The sequence below is a fragment of the Chiloscyllium plagiosum genome, chromosome 38 (assembly GCF_004010195.1).
Source record: "Chiloscyllium plagiosum isolate BGI_BamShark_2017 chromosome 38, ASM401019v2, whole genome shotgun sequence".
In the NCBI taxonomy this organism is placed as follows: Eukaryota; Metazoa; Chordata; class Chondrichthyes; order Orectolobiformes; family Hemiscylliidae; genus Chiloscyllium; species Chiloscyllium plagiosum.
Window position 1 is genome coordinate 23,680,874 of NC_057747.1, and position 20,892 is coordinate 23,701,765.

At 43.9% G+C, this 20,892-nt stretch overlaps 1 protein-coding gene across 2 annotated transcripts in view; it reads left to right on the forward strand.

Annotated features, from left to right (window-relative positions):
- spock2 (SPARC (osteonectin), cwcv and kazal like domains proteoglycan 2) overlaps positions 1-20,892 on the forward strand; it is a 73,805-nt gene that overhangs the window by 39,983 nt on the left and 12,930 nt on the right. For both annotated transcript variants that reach the window (XM_043679136.1, XM_043679138.1), the window contains 4 exons: positions 6,021-6,135; positions 10,897-11,002; positions 13,020-13,134; positions 18,358-18,477. In XM_043679136.1, the coding sequence (XP_043535071.1) occupies positions 6,021-6,135; positions 10,897-11,002; positions 13,020-13,134; positions 18,358-18,477 (456 nt within the window). The remainder of the gene's footprint in view (positions 1-6,020; positions 6,136-10,896; positions 11,003-13,019; positions 13,135-18,357; positions 18,478-20,892) is intronic.

Genomic DNA, 20,892 nt, shown 5'->3' on the forward strand with positions numbered 1-20,892 from the left:
AGCACCCGGAGGAAACCCACGCAGACACGGGGAGAATGTGCAAACTCCACACAGTCAGTCGCCTGAGGCGGGAATTGAACCCTGGTCTCTGACGCTGTGAGGCAGCAGTGCTAACCACTGTGCCACCGTGCCGCCCACATGAGTGTCTACGTATCCTGATGCCTGATGCTTTTGCCTGCTGGCTGACCTGCTGTGCTTTTCCAGCACCACACTCTCAGCCCATTGAGACTGCTCCGTCAATCAATCATGACAGATAGGTTTCTCAACCCCATTCTCCTGCTTTCTCCCCGTAACCCTTGATCTCGTTGATACTCAAGAATCTATCTACCTCAGTCTTAAATACACTCAACGACCTGGCCTCCACTGCCTTCTGTGGCAATGAATTCCATAGACTCACCACTCTCTGGCTATAAAAGTTTCTCCTTATCTCTGTACTAAAAGATCTTCCCTTTATTCAAAGGCTGTGCCCTCACGTCCTAGTCTCTCCTACCAATGCAAACATCTTCCCAACGTCTACTCTGACCAGGCCATTCAGTGTTCTGTACGTTTCAATTCGCTCCCCCTGTACTTTTCTATATCCATCGAATATAAACCCAGAGTCCTCAAATGTTCGTCATATGATAAGCTTTTCATTCCTGAGACCATTCTCATGAAACTCAGCACTTCAACAATGATACCAACAAGTACTGTCTGTACAGCTGTAGAAATACTTTCCTATGTTCGTACTCCGTCCCTCCTCTGATAAAGATCAATTTTGAATTGGGACTAATTAGAATCTTTTACCTGAGAGAAACGATGTGACCTCATCCATTAGAAAGATAATGCCTCCAACAGTGCAGCACTCTCTCATCTCTGCCTGTTGCTCAAGTCCTCCTGTGGGGCTTGAACCCACATCTTTTGATTCTGAGGGAAGAGTGCTAACTTGAGATTGGTTACCGCACAATAGGCACATCAAGGAAGGTGACCAGTCTCTGACTGTTGGTCATCCCTGGACACAGGGGTATGTGTTTTTAGGCAACACAGTGATATAAAAGAATCTGTATCCATTAACCTCTCAGCTGGGGAATATATTCCCCGTATCTCCTCAATTTAAATGGGATTTAATGATTATTTAATGAAGTCATTAAAATTTAAGGAGCCCTGTTTTTCTTTTTGGCTTTTAGTCAGCGCCTGCATTCAGATGTTTAGTGGCTTACGTTGCAACAATCCAACACAGCCCCTGTGGACATCACTCACTAATTTACCCTCGGTAGACCACTTACAGCAGCAGGCACATAACCTGCCTTCCTCAGGATGTTTAACGATAGCAATTTGCATTTATATAGCATGCTTAATGCAGACTTAAATGGCCCAGGCTGTTTCACAGGACTGTTACCAGGAATTGGATGCCAAATCAAGAAGGAGATGTCGGTCAGGCGACCGGGAGTCCGGTCTCATGGCTGGGTTGTACGGCACATCTTAAAGGAGGTGTGAGAGGCGGTGGGGTTTACAGAATGGGATTTGAGAGCAATGGGCCTGGATGACTGTAGTCTTGGCCACCCATATGGGATCGGGTGATGAAAGGGCAAGTCTGAATAACGGGAAGATGCGACTGTTAGTCTGCAAAAGAACAGAAAGTGAGACTTTTGTCCTCCGCCCTCATTCTCCACTCCAGTCTTAACAACTATGGCTCCCAAATGGACCATGTGGTGTATCAGAGCATAAGAAACCCCACAACGAAAGATAAATCCAGCTGGGAATTTGAGGAACATTGTTATCTGGAGAGTTTTAGAAAGTAGATTTTGTGCTTCAGAGAGTATTGAGGTGAATAGCTTTGATCGGATTTAATGAGAGCATTGAGACACACATGAGGAAGAAAGGAATAGACAGATGTGTTGAAATCAAGATCAGAGTGGTGCTGGAAAAGCACAGCAGGTCAGGCAGCATCTGTGGAGCAGGAAAATTAACGTCGATTTCCCTGCTCCTCGGATGCTGCCTGACCTGCTGTGCTTTTCCAGCACCGCTCTGATCTTGATTCTAATCTCCAGCTTCTGCAGTCCCCACTTCTGTCTAGATGGGTTGAAATGGTGAAATAAATGACTGTGGTGGGTGGTTCATGTGGAGTATGAGACCCAGCATGGAACGGACAGGAGGACTTGAACAACAGGCAAAGCTGAGGGAGTGCTGCACTGCTGGAGACGCTGTTTTGTACTGTACCTCAAAGCAATTTTAGTAGCTGGAGTGTTGGACACTCCTGGTGTGTGGCAGCAACTCATTTCAGGAACGTCACTGAGGGCTGCTTCCCCCTCCCCCCAAACTAAATAATGAATCTTCTAATGGGGACAAAGCTCAAACAAAACTCCTCCTGATCATAGTTCCTGTGGAAATGATCAGAACTCATCGGAAAGTAGCAGATACACTTACGGCAGTTGGCAATGTGTTCAGTGAGGGTGAGGCCTGTGAAAAAATGTCTAGCCGAGGTTAGGGTGAATTGGTCATGATAAATTGCCCGTAGTGTTCAGGGAGATGTAGGTTAGATGCATTGGTCACCCTAAATATAGGGTAAGGGGAATGGGTCTGGGTGGGTTACTCTTCAGAGAGTCTGTGTGGACTTGTTGGGCCGAAGGACTGGATGGATTCTATGAAGCTGCCACCATCTGAATGGACCTGCTGGGTGCCTTTTGGGTACCTAGCATTACTTTGAGAGAATCGTTCCTCCTCAGGGCAGCGACAGGCTTCAAACTTTACAGTAGAGAATCTGAAAAGAACACAGGAATCGTGAAGAACACAGGTGATTCTGTGTATCTTGTGTTGGACATGTGCTATTTTGCATTATTTGGTGATTCTAGACATAGTCATAGCGGTGTACAGCACAGAAACAGACCCTTCAGTCCAATTAGTCCATGGCAACCAAGTATCCTAAGTTAATCTACTCCCATTTGCCAGCACTTGGCCCATATCCCTCTAAACTCTTCCTATTAATTTGCCCATCCAGATGCCAAAGAAATGTTGTTATTGTACCAGCCTCCACCAATTCCTCTGGTAGCTCATTTCATACACGCACGATCCTCTGTGTGTAAAAGTTGTCCATTGGGTCCCTTTTTAATTTTGCCCCTCTCACCCTAAGTCTATGACCTCTAGTTTTGGATTCCCCTATCCTGGGTAAAAGACCTTGACTTTATCCATGCCCCTCATGATTTTATAAACCTCTGTAAGGTCACCCCTCAGCCTCCAATGCTCCAGGGAAAACAGCCCCAGCCTATTCAACCTCTTCCTATAGCTCAAACCCGGCAACATCGTTGTAAATTTTTTCTGCACCCTTTCCAGTTTGACAGCATAGTTCCTATGGCAGAGAGACCACAATTGAATGCAGTATACTAAAAGTGGCCAAACCAGTGTCCCGTACAGCCGCAACATGACATCAGCTGTGCATCAGCTGACAAGCCTTCAGTTTGAGATCTCACGGACCCGTTCAGTCATCAGTTCCGGTTCAAAACAACTTCAGTCCAGTGGGAACCCAGCACAACACAGCATTAATGCCAACTGCAGAATTGGCTGCAATAATCAAACTCAGTCTGCAGTGCAGTGTTGAGTTTATCTGCAATTGCAAGCAGAGAACCTTCCAGAGTGAGGCCATTTGGGCCAGGCAACCCTTCTGGTTATTTGAAGGAGCTAGCCAATGAGTCTCAGAATCCACCCCCTTCCCCCAACCCCCACTCATATCTCCAAAACACTTTAGGTCTTTTCCCTTTTTAAACATTCATCCCTCTTGAGACTGGCTATTCAGTCTGTGTCCTTTCAGGCAGTACGTGCATTGACATTAACAAAAGTGCAATGTGTTCTGAAAGAAAATGTTCTCCCCTTCTATTTTTCTTTGCCAACATCAAGCGCTTGTGACATCTAGTGTTGGCAGTTGGATTGTGACTTGGGTGTCATGTCTGAGCTGTCTGAGATAGAGGGTTCTCATCTGTGTGTGACTTTGGAGGGCAATCTCATAATTCTTAAATTTCTAGACCAGACTGCAGTCATTGCACCCAACAGCTGATTAAACCTTGAACATTATTGTGGGTTGGCTCAGGTATTGATGCTAGACTTTACACTTAATTCTGGAATATACTGCCCTAATTCTGTCTTCAAAAGGCAAGGGATAGAATGACTGTTTCCCTTCGCAATCCAAGAACTGAGTCTCAACTTAAATGAGCCTTTGAAACTTGAGATTTCTCATGGTGTGGGATTGGTGACGCTCCTTTTTTAAAGATAAAAAGCATTCTCCTTTTTATTCATCAAAACAAGAATCCCATCCCCTAGAGGGAGCCAGAATTCTGGAGAACCACTGCAACCTCAGAATGTTTTCTCTCCAAATGAAGATTCCCGGCAGTGAGGGAACGGTTGTCACTTCTTGTGAAATTTCAAAAGCTTCCAAGTTATCAACAGATTCTGCCAACTGGACCCAGAGCCGTCATCAAAGATGAACAGGGGAGGGAGGATGGGGAGGCTTGAGGGGATGGAGGGTGAGGAGACAGGATGGGAGAGAGTGGGGAGGGGGAAGCAAGAAAGATCAAAATTTGTACTTGCTAAAGGGTTATGTGATTTGATTTGACTTATTGTCACATGTACCGAGATATAGTACAAAGTATTGATTTGCATGCTATCCAGACAAAGCATACCCTACATCAGAGTGAAGGAGCAGCGCTCCGAAAGCTAGTGCTTCCAAATAAACCTGTTGGACTATAACCTGGTGTTGTGTGATTTTTAACTTTGTCCACCCCAGTCCAACACCGGCATCTCCAAGTCATTATATTAGAATATCAGGGGAATAGAACAGAATGCAAAATATAGTGCTACAGCTGCAGAGAAAGTGCAGAAAGCAGCAAACTTTACTATACTATTTATAAGTCTGATAATAGTGGGGAACAACTTGATCTTGAATTTGGTGGTACATACCTTCAAACTTTTGTATGTTCTTCCTGATGGAAGAGGGTATAACCAGGGTGGGAGGAGTCTTTGATTATGTCGGCAGCTTTCCGGAGGCAGTAGGAAATATAGATGGCGCCAATGGATGGGAGGCTGGTTTGTCTGATGGAGTGGGCTGTGTTCACAACTCTCTATAATTCCTTGCGGTCTTGAGTAGAGTAGTTGCCCGACCAACCTGTGATGTTTCTGGATAGGACACTTTCTATGGTGCATCAAAAACATTGGTAAGGATCACTGTGGACATGCCATATTTCCTTAGCCTTCTGAGGAAGTAGAGGCAATGGAGTGCTTTCTTGATGTAGCGTTGACATGGATGGACCAAGATGGGACAAAACTTCAGGACAGACTCTAAAACCTGGTTTCTAGTTGTGAGGGGAGTAGGTGAGATCAAATAAAAATTACACGTGGAATAAAACATGTTAATATTGCTCACACCTTGTTCAGAATAATGTCTGTAAAATGCGGACAATGGGCATAGACTGATAAAATGTAAATAATTTCATTGAGCGCCTGAAATGCAGTTGGAGAGTGAGCTAGTGTAGTCCAGGAGGAGTAAGAGAGATGCTAAAGTCATAGAGTCATACAGCACAGACCCTTCAGCCCAACTCGTCCATGCTGACCAGGTTTCCCTAACTGAACTAGTCCCATTTGTCTACATTTGGCCAATATCTCTCTAAACCTTTCCTATTCATGCACCTGTGCAAATGTCTTTTAAATGTTGTAATTGTACCCACCTCTACCACTTCCTCTGGCAGTTCATTCTACACACGACCCATCCTCCGAGTGAAAAGGTTGCCCCTTTTAAATGTCTTAAATTTAATTTTTTTTAAAATGGTGTGCTTGCATTTTATTGGCCCCCGAACAAATAGGTTATTAGCAGGTAAAGAGGTCAGGAAGGTTATGACTTAGGAGTACCTTCAAAGAGCCAGCAAAGATGCAGTGGTCCAAATGGCCTCATTCTGGAATGTTCCCTGATTGTAGCTGCAGACATTTGGAAAGCCCAACTGTGTATTCTTGAGTATTCTCCTGTCCGTAAGTGACTATTGTGTACTTTCTTCCCTCTGCAGCACTGGATCCCACCAAGGACCCCTGTCAAAAGGTGAAGTGCAGCCGACACAAAGTGTGTATCTCCCAGGGCCAGCTGAAGGCCATGTGCATCAGTCGCAAGAAATTACAGCACAGGTTAGATGCGCCGGGATGCCATTACGTTCCCTCACACACGCCAATGCGACTTGCTGCGAGATCTGCATAGACGTGTTTCTGGTTGTGCACATTCATACTCTGTACATGAGGGACGCTTTCCCTTCAGTTACATCACAGACAGACCCCACCCAATGAAGATGTACATTGCACCCTCCCCATTGATAAGGACATACGTGTAGATAAGTGAACGTGTGCTTCTGTTGTAGCATATGTGGAGACTTTGAGCATGGAGCTCATTTGTGTGCAATTCGTAGCACGGATGCTGTGTCACCCATGAGAATACTTGGCCCAATTACCTCGGGCGAAGGTGACCTTTGCCCTCTTGGACAACCTCCCAGCGACCGTCATGCCTCCTGCACTGTGTTGTCTAACCGTCATGTGATTGTACTTGTTTGAATCCAAACCCAACTCCCACCATCCTGCATGAGTTAATGATTTGGTTCAAAGTAAGGCAGCTTAGTCCAGCCTAGTTCACATTCCACATCGGATTGGAGGACATCTTTGTCCGTTCACATCTGCGATCAATCCAATCCCACGGGTGGTGACATATCCCGAGTTAACCTTGGCACCAGGACGTGAGGATACTGTGAGCAGCAATATGTTAATTGACTAAATTGATGAAAGAATTGTCACTTGAGTGATGACACGGCTTCTGAAGCTGGGCAGAACTTGTGTAAAAATGATCCCTGATAATGAAACAGAATCCTTTTAAAGTCAGACTCTATTGATTGTTCTGCATTATTAATGCTCTGGCTGTCTCTGCGGGAAATATAATTGTCCTCTGTATTCCAAATGTCTTGTTACATTTGGGCAACATTGAAAATTGTTTTGGTGTGCACTCGGCAAAAGGAGAGCAAATTTCCATTGACTGATCGGGTGGTGAGCCATGAGTGGAGTTGTTCACTCAGAGAGTGGTTAGAATGTGGAATGTGCACCACCATAAGGAGTGGTTGTGGTGTTCAGACAAGCTCAATATATGTTAATTTGGGGAGAAGGAGGAAACAGAGTGGGAAAGTGCTCAAACACTAGCATAGACTGGAAGGGCTGAAAGGCCTGTTTCTGTACTACTATTTCTAGGTGGTGATTAAGTCTGAAGCCACTGCGGCTGGAGAAATTAATTTGAACGGCTGTAATCTGTCAGAGTATTTAATGCCTATTGTAACATGTCCTATACAGGGGGCCCTCACTAGTTGTTAGAGATACATTTCAGAAAAATCTGATGGATTGAAAAAGAACAACATACAGCTATTTATTTCCCATAAGAACTGTATAAATTAATTCTGACAACACACCAAAATAATGACATAGACACAAAAGAGCTGAACGAGTAATGAAAATTGTTCCCTAATAAAATCGAGGTGCATATCAGAGCAACAGATAATGTGGACTCATTACATCAGTGTTAATTAGGGGTTTAGATAATGTTGACCGTGAGAACCTTTTTCCACGTATGGAGTCAGCTATTACGAGAGGGCATAGCTTTAAATTAAGGGGTGGTAGGTATAGGACAGATGTTAGGGGTAGGTTCTTTACTCAGCGAGTCGTGAGTTCATGGAATTCCCTGCCAGTAGCAGTGGTGGGCTCTCCCTCTTTATGGGCATTTAAGCGGGCATTGAATAGGCATATGGAGGATAGTGGGCTAGTGTAGGTTAGGTGGGCTTGGATTGGCGCAACATCGAGGGCCAAAGGGCCTGTACTGCGCTGTATTCTTCTATGTTAACTATTTCTGCTGAAATGACTTTAACTCAGACTCAACTTGTAACGGAACATTATTGGAAATTGAAATGAAGCAGAGTTGTCCTATCCAGGTGGCCTGCATTTCTATAAAGAGCTGAACAGATCTAAAGCCATTGCTGATCAATCAATAATTGCTGTAGATAGGAACACAGAATTGTTAGATAAGAATGGACCAAGGTCCATCTAGTTCAGCTTCTACCCTACTGATAAGTCGTTTGTTCCAATGATAATGGAATTCCAATGATAATGGAATTCTGGTCCAATAACAACAATCAATTATTAGCAGGGCGACACGGTGGCTCAGTGATTATCACTGCTGCCTCACAGTGCCAGGGACACGTGTTCGATTCCCATCTCGGGCAACTGTCTGTGTGGAGTTTGCACATTCTCCCTGTGTCTGCGTGGGTTTCCTCCGGGTGCTCCGGTTTCCTCCCACAGTCCAAAGATGTGCAGGTTAGGTGAATTGGCCATGCTAAATTGCCCATAGTGTTAGGTGCATTAGTCAGGGGAGTGGATTGTTCTTTGGAGGGTCGGTGTGGACTTGTTGGGCCAAAGGGCCTGTTTCCACACTGTAGGGAATCTAATCTAATCAATGAGTAAATATTCCAAGGCATGAGGTGAGACCAAGGCAATGATGGAGAACTTTGAAATCCATAATTCACCTGTTCCTTCCAAGTACACTATACTTACTTCATGTCATGACCGACATGTATTATTCCATGGTGTTAGTTTCTGAACCTGCGTGTCACTTGTGGTTAGAACCAGATAGAACTGATCAGTTTACCAACTGCCTGTTCCTTTGATTGGCCACTTGCTCACTGATGGGTTGACTGAGGTAATAGGTCAAGTTAATGGTTGCCAACACCACCCCCACTCGAAATTCCCTCTTGGTGCATAGTGTCCCAGAGGTGCAGCTCCTTGGATAAGCTCCTTGTTGTTGTTCTGGTACAACATGTTGGAAGTGACTATCTTTAGCATCTTGAGGTGGCTGGAATGGGCACGCAGTTTGTCAGCATGTATTCTCAGTGAGAACAGCAGACGATACAGAAAATCTCAATAATTGTTTTATGATTTTGTGTCCTTAGTAATTCAATCTTTGAATCTGCATCACAGAAAGAGGCCATGTGGCCCTTTGTATGTTGCAACTTCTTTCATTAACTGTTCCATTATAATCCTTCTTCCCCGTATCTTTTTTTTTGTCATTAATCCCATTAAAATAACTACACAGAGTCCCTGTATCATGTTATTCTTATCTTCGTAATTAAATTTTAAGTACCGTCAGTTCTGCTATAGCGCGTCTTTCATTAACGTGAATGGATTGTAACGTGATTGGGTGAATAGGGAACGCTGTTTCTAAAATGCAAACTATTAAAGTGTGCATTGGCTGTAACATGAGTACATGGCTAACACTTCCAGTGTATTTGTATATCGTGGCTTCGCTCAGGAACACACTGCTGCATTCTGGAAGAAATTACTGTACTCTAATCTCTGCCGCGTTTAGAAACCTAGATGACTACAGTGCAGAAAAAAAGCCCTTCAGCCCATTGTGTCTGTGCCTATCAAAATCAACCACCTAGCTATCCTGATCCCATTTTTCCAGCAGTTGGCCCATTACCTTGGTTTTGCAAGTGCACATAGAACATAGAACATTACAGCGCAGTACAGGCCCTTCGGCCCTCGATGTTGCACCAACCTGGGAAACCAATGTGAAGCCCATCTCACCTACACTGTTCCATTATCATCCATATGTTTATTCAATGACCATTTAAATCTCAGCGTTCTGATGGTTTCTGCCTCCACCACCCATACAGGCAGTGAGTTCCAGATTCCCAGCATCCTCTGGGTGACAAATCATTTTCTTCACATCTCCTCGAAACCTTCTGACCTTTAAATCTGTGCCCCTTGGTCATAGAATTGTAGAATCCCTATAGTGTGGAAGCAGGCCATTTGGCTCATCGAGTCCACACTGATGCTCTGAAGAGCATCCCACCCAGATCCACACCCCTACAATATCCCCATGACCCTTCATTTCCCATGGCTAATCCAAATGGCCTGTGTATCCCTAGACACTATGGGACAATTTAGCATGGCCAATCCACCTGTCCAGCACATCTTTGGACTGCAGGAGGAAACCGGAGCACCCGGAGGAAATCCACACAGACACGGGGAGAATCTGCAAATGCCAACCAATAACTAATTCAGCAAATGTAGTTGGCAGGAGGGTCATTGATCCCTTCAACAAGGGGAAAACATTCATTACTGTCTACCTTATCTATGCCCCTCATAATTTCAGTCATGTCACCCCGCCCCAATCTCCTCTGCTCCAATGAAAACGACTCCAGTCTGTTCAATCTCTCCGCCATAATTAAAAAAACTGTCCAGCCCAGACAACATCCTGGTAAATGTCCCTTTGCACCCTCTGCAGCGCTATCATATCCCTCGTAAAATGTGGATTCCAGAACTGCACACAATACTGTAGCTGTGGCTTAACCAATGTTGTGTCGTCATTGCCATTGCTACTAACCACAATAAAGCTTTTAAAAATATATTCCTGATTTTCCCTCTAATAATACTGAGCTGGGTGACCTCACAATCTTTTCCATCTTGCACAGTTGAAACTTTTTGTAGTTAAAAACCACACAACATCAGGTTATAGTCCAACAGGTTGATTTGAAATCACCAAACTTTTGGAGCACTGCTCCATCGTCAGGTAGCTAGTGGGGCAGGATCATAGGACACAGAATTTATAGTAAAAGATCAAGGTGTTATACAATTGATGCAATGTATTGAACAAACCTAGATTACTGTCAATGCTTAGAATGGTTTTCATGGTTTTGAAAACCTGGACGAGAATATTCCCTATTTCCTGATTCTCTGGAAACAGAATTGAAGGTGGTCAGTCACATAGCAGAGTTATAAAGGGAAGGTTTTTAAACTCTTTTTTTTCAAGAAGGGTATACTGGTTTTTCTGCAGATATTCCTCACTAATTTCTTTTATTTCAGAATCAAGCAGTCTTCCCTGGGGCACGTGGACAACACTTGCAAGCCATGCCAAGCAGATCAGGTGGAACCTGTGTGTGGCTCAGATGGTCACACCTACTCATCGCAGGTAGGACTGGTATTCCGGAGCTCCCTGGAAGGAGCGGAGTGCGCTTCCCTGGAATTCTGACAGAACGTTGTAACTTTCAAAGGGGACCAGGAGAAATGCTGGAAGGAGCCATGGGAAAGAGAGGCACATGGATAGCTCTGTCAAAGAGTTGGCATGGGCTTGGTGGACCCAGTGGCCATAACACCATATAATGCAGGAGTCAAAGCAGGCCATTCGGCACATTAAGCTCTGCGATTCAGTGAGATTGAGCCTGATCTGATTATCTTCAACTCCACTTTCCTGCCTTTTCCCTATAACTCTCAATTCTCTCACTGATTAAAGATCTGTCTATCTTAATCCTTAATGACCCAGCCTACATAGCCCACTCTGTTAAAGAATTACACAAATTCTTCCTCACCTCTGTTTTACTCTGGGATAGAATTCATTGAATCCTCTACAGTGTAGAAACAGGCCATTAGACCCAACGAGTCCATACTGAGCCTCCGAAGAGTATCCAACTCAGATCCAGTGCCCTACTCTGACACTCTGTATTTGCCCCTAACCAATGCACTTAACCTCCACATCCCTGAACACGACGGCCAATTTCCCATGGCCAATCCACCCTAACCCACACATCTCTGGACTGTGGGAGGAAACCCACACAGACACGGGGAGAATGTGCAAACTCCACACAGACGGTCGCCCGAGGATGGAATGGAACCCGGGTCCCTGGCATTGTGAGGTAGCAGTGCTAACCATTGAGCCACCATGCTGCAGTATCCCTCTCCTGTTAGTTTTCTCTCAGATAAAGGCCCATCTCACAGAGGGAAGCCTTCTCTCTCCATCTACCTGTGAGACTCCCTATGAAGGCCCAATCTCCTCATAGGAAAATCTGTGCCTGGGATTAGCCGAGTGAACCTTTTCTGGACTGCCTCCAATGCCAGTATACCCTTACCTTAGATAATGAACCCAAATCTGTTCATAGTATTTTCCGTGAGATCTGAATAGTGCCTTATATAGTTTTAGCAAGACCTTTTTTTATCCTCCATTCCCTGTTAAATAAAGGTCAAAGTTCTACTTGCCTTCCCTATTACCCACACCGCAGGGGCATGGTAGTTGAGTGGTGAGCACTGCTGCCTCACAGCACAAGGGACTTGGGTTCAATTCCAGCCTTAGGTGACTGTCTGTTTGCACATTCTTCCCATGTCTACATGGGTTTCCTCCCACAGTCCAACAATGTGCAGGTTAGATGGATTGGCCATGCTAAATTGCCCGATAGTGTTCAGGGATATGCAGGCTAGGTAAATTAGCCGTGGAAAATGTGGGGTTACAGGGCTAGGATGGGGTGTGGGTCTGGATGGAATGCTCTTCAGAGGGTCTGTGCAGACTCGATGGGCCAAATGGCCTCTACCTGCAAGTAGGGATTCTATGAAGTACTCGAGGAGAAAGTGAGGTCTGCAGATGCTGGAGATCAAAGTTGAAACTTTATTGCTGGAACAGCACAGCAGGTCAGGCAGCATCCAGGGAACAGGAGATTCGACGTTTCGGGCACAGGCCCTTCTTCAGGATTCCTGAAGAAGGGCCTGTGCCTGAAACGTCGAATCTCCTGTTCCCTGGATGCTGCCTGACCTGCTGTGCTGTTCCAGCAATAAAGTTTCAACATTCTATGAAGTACCACATGGTAGGCTATTGTGTCAGGGGTAGTATATTAACATGGTAACTAACAGAAGACAAGAAAGTTTGTGGCATTGTTCCATGTGTGACTGTTTGTTACGGATGCTCTGGGCTTACACCCAACATCAGTGCACTGACCCAGAATCAAAATAACCTTCTGTGAGAGAAAACTAACAGGAAAGAATTGAAAGGAATTCAAAACCATAATCGCGGTATTCCATTAATTAGCTGACAACTCTCTCCAAAGTGGGTGAATCCACAGAGTAGGTGCAGTTGAATTCATCCGTTGACTTGTTCTAACCCCTCTTCTTCCCTCCCTCTCTGTCTCTCTCTCTCTCTCCCTCTCAATTCTCTCTCTCCACAGTGTAAGCTGGAGCTACAGGTCTGTCTGACTGGGAAACAGCTCAACCAGCAGTGTGAAGGCAAATGTCCATGTCCAACAGAACGCACTCCGACCTCTGACCCTGCAAGCAAGTCAGGTGAATACCAGCTGTGGGCCTAGAGCTCCAATGATAGTGACGATGATCAGTTAGGCACAAGTATAAACCGACCATTGCTCCAAGCCTATTGCCAATAGACCCTCACTCATTGAGTCTATTCGAGATGGCAGTTGATAGGTTTTTGAGTGGTGTGGGGAAAGGGCAGAAAAACTGAACTGGTTTAAAAAGTCAGCCATGATTGTATTGAATGATAGAATAGGGTAAGGGGTCACATGGCCAACTCATGCTCCTATTTCTTACATTCTTAACTAATTCACCCAGGCAAATACAGGTTAGTGACAAAAAATGTATTTGTTGATAACAAGCCGAGATTTATTTTTCTGAAAATTATACCCATATTCATTGGATTTCTGAAAGTACACTACAAAGCATATTGAGTTATAAAGAACAGACAATAAAATTCAACATGTCCTCCTGCATCATGATCCACTCTTAGATGCCTCAATCCAACTATAGTACTCATAATGTTTACAACATATGTTCTGTGTCAGGTGCAAGCTTTCAATAGTGTTGTGGATAAGAGAGACCTATGGGTTCAGGCACATAATTCTTTGAAGTTTGCATCACATGTTGATAGGGTGGTGAGGAAAATGGTTGGCATGCTTGCCTTCATTGTTCAGGCCTTTGAGTGCAGGCGTCGGGGCATCATGTTGAGGTTGTACAAGACATTGGTGAGGCCTTTCTGGAGCACTGTGTCCAGTTCTGGTCGCCCTGTTATAGGAAGGATATTATTAAGCTGGAGAGGATTCAGGAAAGAATTGTTGCCGTGAATGGAAGGTTTGAGTTATAGGGACAGGCTAGATTGGCTGAGACTATTTTCACTGGAGCGGAGGAGGTTGAGGGGTAACCTTATAGGGGTTTTTCAAATCAAGAGAGGTTTGTACAAGGTAAATAGCAGATGACTTTTCCCTAGAGTGGAGGATTTCAAGACAAGGGGCATATTTTTAATGTAAGAGGAGAAAGATTTGAAAAGGGCATGAGGGGCAATTTCTTTACACTGAGGGTAGTTAGTGCGTAGAATAAACTTCCAGAGGAAGTGGTGGATTTGGGTACAGTTAAAACATTTAAAAGATATTCGGATAACTTCATGAATAAGAAATATTTGGAGGGATATGGGCCAGGAGCAGGTAGGTGGGACTAGTTTAGTTTGGGATTATGGTTGGCATGGACTGGTTGGGCTGAAGGGTCTGTTTTCATGCTGTACGTCTCTATGACTATGACCTGATGATAAATCATTTCAAATTGAAAATTACAGTAAGTGCAATAGAATTAAACTTTTCTCTATACAGCCTGTTTCATTCTGAGATCCTTCAACATAATTTTGATATTATCAGGTATAGGTTAATGGGGGTTAAATGAAAATTCAGGACAAGCAGATCATCCATGATCTTATGAATGTCAGCACTGGCTCAAAGGGCTGAATGGTCTACTCCAGCTGCTAATTCTATTCTTTCAATGTAACAGGTTCAAGATGTTACTAGTTTGTGGTACCCTGTGGCTGAAAGGCTTGAGGTTGTGATCATTTCCAACTCTTTATTTCCCAAAAAGATATTTTCTTCATAATATTTGTCCAAACAATTTACAAAACCATTTCAACTTAAATCTCATTGAATTTGCAATAATATTCAACTTGTCCCCATCCAGTGTGTTTTTCTTTCCAAACAATTGATTGTCATTCATAAAATTAGGAACATATTTAGGAGAACACTTCAGCTTGAATCTTATAGAATTTGCAACAACATTCAACTAATCCCCATAGTGTACAAGGGGCTGGACACTTAAAATACTTGGGCTGCGTGCCTCACATTGTAAGTCAAGAGGATTGAAAATATATTCAGGCATATCAATGTGGAGCATGAAAACAAAATACATCCGTTGCACTTTCTCTCGTTTAAATAGTCATTTGGTCGTACAGGACCCGAGTATTGCTGTAAAAGGACACATTTTCTTGACAATTACATTTGTGCACTCATCAGGACATTTTCCAAGAATACCAATTTGACGGGAGAACCAATATTCATACTACCTGAGGGGAGAGTGCTGATTTGTTGGCATGTGAACTCTGATTGGTAGAAGCCATGCCAAGGAAGTTATATTAATCAATGCTGATTGACAGCTAACTGCCAAACTTTGTTTAAATTTTAAAGTCAGTGAGGCTGACTTTAATTGGTCAGGGCATTGACCTGAAAAATGAGCTAACAAATGATTGTCATCAATAATAAAAGCAGAAATTGCTGGAAAAGTCCTCAGCAGCATGTGTGTCGAGAGAAATCAGGTCACCGGACTCAAAACGTTAACTCTGATTTCTCTGCACAGATGCTGCCAGATCCTGCTGAGCTTTTCCAGCAACTTATGTTTTTATTTCTGATTTACAGTATCTGCAGTTGTTTTGGTTTGTAATGGTTGCCATCTGTTTAGTTGAGTTGAAGCAGGTGGAGTATGAGTACATGTTCTTTCTGTCTGTGTATTAATGTGTGTAACTTCCAAAATGCACAAGCTCAGCTGACAATCTTCATGAGTGCAAGATTAAAAGTTTCGACCACATGTGTCCTTTTTTTAGCAATGTGCGATCTCTGAGGTCTAATTTGGATTGTTGTCAGCTTCAGACTGTATATCTGACATGAAATGCATTTTGTAAACATTAAGTCTATTGCAACCATATCAGGTGGAACATTGTACCTGGTGTACAAACCAGCATTTCACCCTGTGACTATAACATTCAATTACCATCTCGCTGTTAACAGTGACCTGACAGCACTCCCAGCATCAGGAGCCAAATTCCCGTTTAACTATCAACACACCATTTTTACTTCTCCTTTGTGCTTATCCGAGATCAACCTTTTGAAGAACGAAGCTAGAGTCAGAAAAAAAATATACATCTTAGTGGGACCAGCAGGGTAGCTCTTTTGGGAGCCAGTACAAACACGATGGGTCAAATGGCTTCGTTCTGTACTGTAAAATTCTCTGATTCCATCTCGGCTACAGTTAGGCTGCCATTTAAGCTCTGTCTCTATTTGTACACTTGTGTACATGGGCCTCAATGTTCCTTTATTTTTATCCACCTAAATAAACCCTAATTTTCACTTTGTCCATATCTAAAAATCATTTACCCTGAGAAATGGTTGTGAATGTTTAATTATATAACTTCAAATCTCACTCTCGACCCCAGGATTTGAGTACCTAATTGAGGCTAGGCTAGACACTTGAATTCTGCATTTGAATAGCCAATTGCATGAAATAATTATTCTGACCTCTAGTCTAGGCTTCCAGTGCTCTTCCTAATGTTGTATAAACATTGGAACAGGAGTAGGCCATTCAGCCCCTCAAGCCTGTTCCATCATTCAATGAGATCATGACTGATCTATGGCCTGTCTCTCTATAGCTTCCCTTGGCCCATATCCTTTAGTACATCTGCTGAACAAAAATGTATCTATCTCAGATGTAAAATTATTGACTGATCTTGCGTCCAAAGAGCATGTGCTAGAGCATTCCAAGCATCTCCCACCCTTTGTTGTGTAGAAATGCTTCCTAACGTCTCTCCTGAACCATATGGCCCTAATTCTCAGACTATGCCTCCTAGTTCTATAATCTCCAACCAGTGGAAATAGTTTATCTTTACCCTGTCTTTTCCTGTTAATATCTTGAAGATTTCAATCAGATCACCCCATCGCCTTCTAAATTCTTGAGAAAACAGACCTAATTTGTATAGTCTCATAAAGTAACCCCTGAAATCCAGATATCATTGTTGCCACTTAGGTTGTACTGCCTTCTAGGCCAATATTTCCTTCCTAAAGTGTGGTAAATTTAATATCCCCCGGTCATTAATTGTGTAATCCATAACTTTGGATTTGTCATTTGCCAATTGGTGCACCAAGAATTAGTGCAAATATTTTTTGAACTGTTCTTAAATACAGTATTAAAATTTAGGGCGGCACGGTGGCACAGTGGTTAGCACTGCTGCCTCACAGCGTCTGAGACCCGGGTTCAATTCCCGCCTCAGGCGACTGACTGTGTGGAGTTTGCACATTCTCCCTGTGTCTGCGTGGGTTTTCTCCGGGTGCTCCGGTTTCCTCCCATAGTCCAAAGATGTGCAGGTCAGGTGAATTGGCCACGCTAAATTGCCCGTAGTGTTAGGTAAGGGTATGGGTGGGTTGTGCTTCGGCGGGTCGGTGTGGACATGTTGGGCCGAAGGGCCTGTTTCCACACTGTAATGTAATCTAAAAATCTAATCTAATGTAATCTAATCTAATCTAAAATGTGGACATGGAAATTGGTAATACTAAACAAGACTCACTCCATCTAATCTGTCTATCATCATCCTGGGATTTGTGCGATGTAGATGATTAGAGTGCCTAATCGCTATCCATGAGCCTGCAATAGATTTAGACATAGAATCATAGAATCTCTACAGTGTGGAAATAGGCCATTTGGCCCAACAAGTCCACACTGACCCTCCGAAGATTAACCCACCCAAACTCATTCACCTACCCTATTACTCTACATTTTGTGGGTGGCACAGTGGTTAGCACTGGGATCTGAGTTCAATTCCCACCTTGGGCAACTGTCTGCGTGGAATTTACACATTCTCTCCATGTCTGCATGGGTTTCCTCTGGGTACTCCGGTTTCCTCCCACAGTCCAAAAGATGTGCAGGTTAGGTGAATTGGCCATGCTAAATTGCCCGTAGTGTTAGGTGTAGGGGAATGGGTCTGGGTGGGTTGCTTTTTGGAGGGTCGATGTGGACTTGTTGGGCCGAAGGGTCTGTTTCCACATTGTAAGTAATCTAATCTTACTCCTGACTAATGCACCTAACCTACACATCCCTGAACACGGCCAACTCACCTAACCTGCACATGAGATGGGAGGGACAGAGAGGAAGGGAGCTCGAGATAGTGCAGAGGTGAAGCCGTGTTTTTTGCCCATTTTAAAAGATGCTCATTTTCATTGACTTTGGTTGAGTTCAGATCTGTTGTATAGCAGGTGATCCAAGGGCTTGTTTCCCCTTGTTCCCACACTCGCCCAAATGTTTAATTTCGACTCTCACAGGTGTATTGTTCTTCTCGAGCATACTTCACTGACAGCGCATCGTCTCTTTCACTAACAGTCTAAGGGTTCAAATTTCGCACCCCCATATCTCAGAGTATCGATGATGCTACACACTCCACAAGTAATTGCATCATTGGCTCTCTCCTTTCCTCTCCAGCTGACTGCACCGGCCAGGATTTGGCAGATCTCGGCGATCGACTCAGGGACTGGTTCCAGTTGCTGCGTGAAAATGCGAAACAGAACAGTTCAGGGAGACCTGGGAGCAGTGCATCCAGTGGTAAGCTTCAGAGAGATTCTCCCAGCAGCTAGAACAGGCTGCACTCAGAGCAAGACATTGACTGGTACAAATTGCACCTACCATCATAGGCAATGTGTTATGGACCAGAACCTGCCTCAAAATATTTTAAGAAGGTAGCCTAGAGCTTGACATTATCTTATTTTAAAGGCAATTGTACTGTTCCCGATGCAATCTGGCTGGTCAAACTATTTGACGTTAAGAAAAGCAATTTATTTAAACACTGCGGTTATAAAGAAAGAGGAATTTAGAGTAACTTAACTCTTTCGGAACACTTAACAGAATAATAGATACAGTAACAATTACTAATTAACTGTTCCCATATTGTAACATCCCATAACCACACCCTTTGGCAAAAAGGAAAAGTTGGAGGGAGTCACAGCCAAGAGACATTCACTGAAGCTTCCGATTCTGTCGAGATGCCAACTGCTCCTGTCTAAAGCTGAACCGAAAACTACAAACCAACTAGAGAGCCTGCTCTGTGAGAGCTGGCCATGCCCACCCAGGCTGCTTCTATTGTTCCAACCTTTTAAAAAAAAACCCAAGGACTCACCAGTTGTTTACTCAAGTGGTCTTCAGTAACTGGCTCTGCTCCTCTGCCTGAAAAATGTGTTGCTGGAAAAGCGCAGCAGGTCAGGCAGCATCAAAGGAGCAGGAGAATCGACGTTTCGGTACAAATCACACAACACCAGGTTATAGTCCAACAGGTTTAACTGGAAGCACTAGCATTCGGAGCGTCACTCCTTCATCAGGTGGTTCATCACTGCTAACTGATGAAGGAGCAGCGCTCCGAAAGCTAGCGCTTCCAATTAAACCTGTTGGACTATAACCTGGTGTTGCGTGATTTGTAACTTTGTACACCCCAGTCCAACACCGGCATCTCCGAATCAAACAAAGCAGTTAGTCCCATCACTCCTCCTATTCCCACTATCACTGCACTGCTTATCTCTCCTTTAACCATTAATGCAATTCCCTTTTAGGGGTTATTATTGAATCGCTATCCACCACATCCTCAGGAAGGGCAGTCTAATTCCTAAACACTCGGTATTCTCCAAATGTCACACTAATTAAAAATCACCTTAGACCTACCCTCTCAAACAACCATGTAAAAGGAAAGAAAAAGCTGTTGGGTAGTTGTGTGTTTTCCACAACAGTATAAGTACAATTCAAGCTTAGGTACAATTCATTCTAGCCTGATACCAGCACCAGTACAGCTACTGTGTGTTGTAACCATGCAGTAACATTAATATGTCTCTTGTTGGTTTTCTTCTATTCTTTCATGGGACGTGAGGCCAGCATTTGTTGTCCACCTCTAATTGTTCCTGAACCAAGAGGCTTCCCAGGTCACTTCAGAGGGCAGTTAAGAATCGCTGTGGGTCAAGAGCCACACATTGACCAGATCAGACATGGAAGACTGAAATACAAACAGAAAGTGCTGGAGAAACTCACCAGTGCTGGCAACACTGATGGAGAGAGAAACAGAATGAATGTTTTAAGTATGAAGAGTCACACAGGAGCAGAAACGTTAATTCTGTTTTTCTCTGTACAGATGATACCAGACCTGCTGAGTTTTCCTGCACTTTATGTTTTACTTCAGATTTCCAGCAGGCACGGTACTTTGATTTTGACCAATTAAGGGCAACAGATTTCCTACCCTCAAGGACATTGGTGAACAGGATGGGTTTGTACAACCACCTGATGAAGGAGCGACGCTCCGAAAGCCAGTGTGCTTCCAATTCAACCTGTTGGACTATAACCTGGTGTTGTGTGATTTGTTGCTTTGTTTGACAAAGTTAAAAATCACACAACACCAGGTTATAGTCCAACAGGTTTATTTGGAAGCACTAACTTACAGATTGCTGCTCCTTCATCAGGTAGCTCCTTCATTCAGCTACCTGATGAAGGAGCAGTGCTCTGAAAGCTAGTACTTCCAAATAAACCTGTTGGACTATAACTGGGTGTGTGATTTTTATCTTTGTTCATCCCAGTCCAACACCGGCACCTCCATATTTTGTTTGACAGAGCCAGTGAAGATAATAAGACTATTCTGTGATGTCTTCTATGATTCTAGGATGTCACCTAGACAGGGGACGAAACGTCTGCAACACAAATTCCCAGCTCGGCGAACAGAACCACAACTATTCCATGATGCCATGAACTTGTAAATTTCACTAAGATCTTTATCCATGATGTGGAGGTGCTGGTGTTGGACTGGGGTGGACAAGGTCAGAAGTCACATGGCACCAGGTTATAGTCCAACAGATTTATTTGCAATCACGAGCTTTCGGCGCGCTGCCCCTTCATCAGGGTGAAGTGGTAACAAAGGGACAGCGCTCTGAAAGCTTGGGATTGCAAATAAACCTGTTGGACTATAACCTGGTGTCATGTGACTTCTGA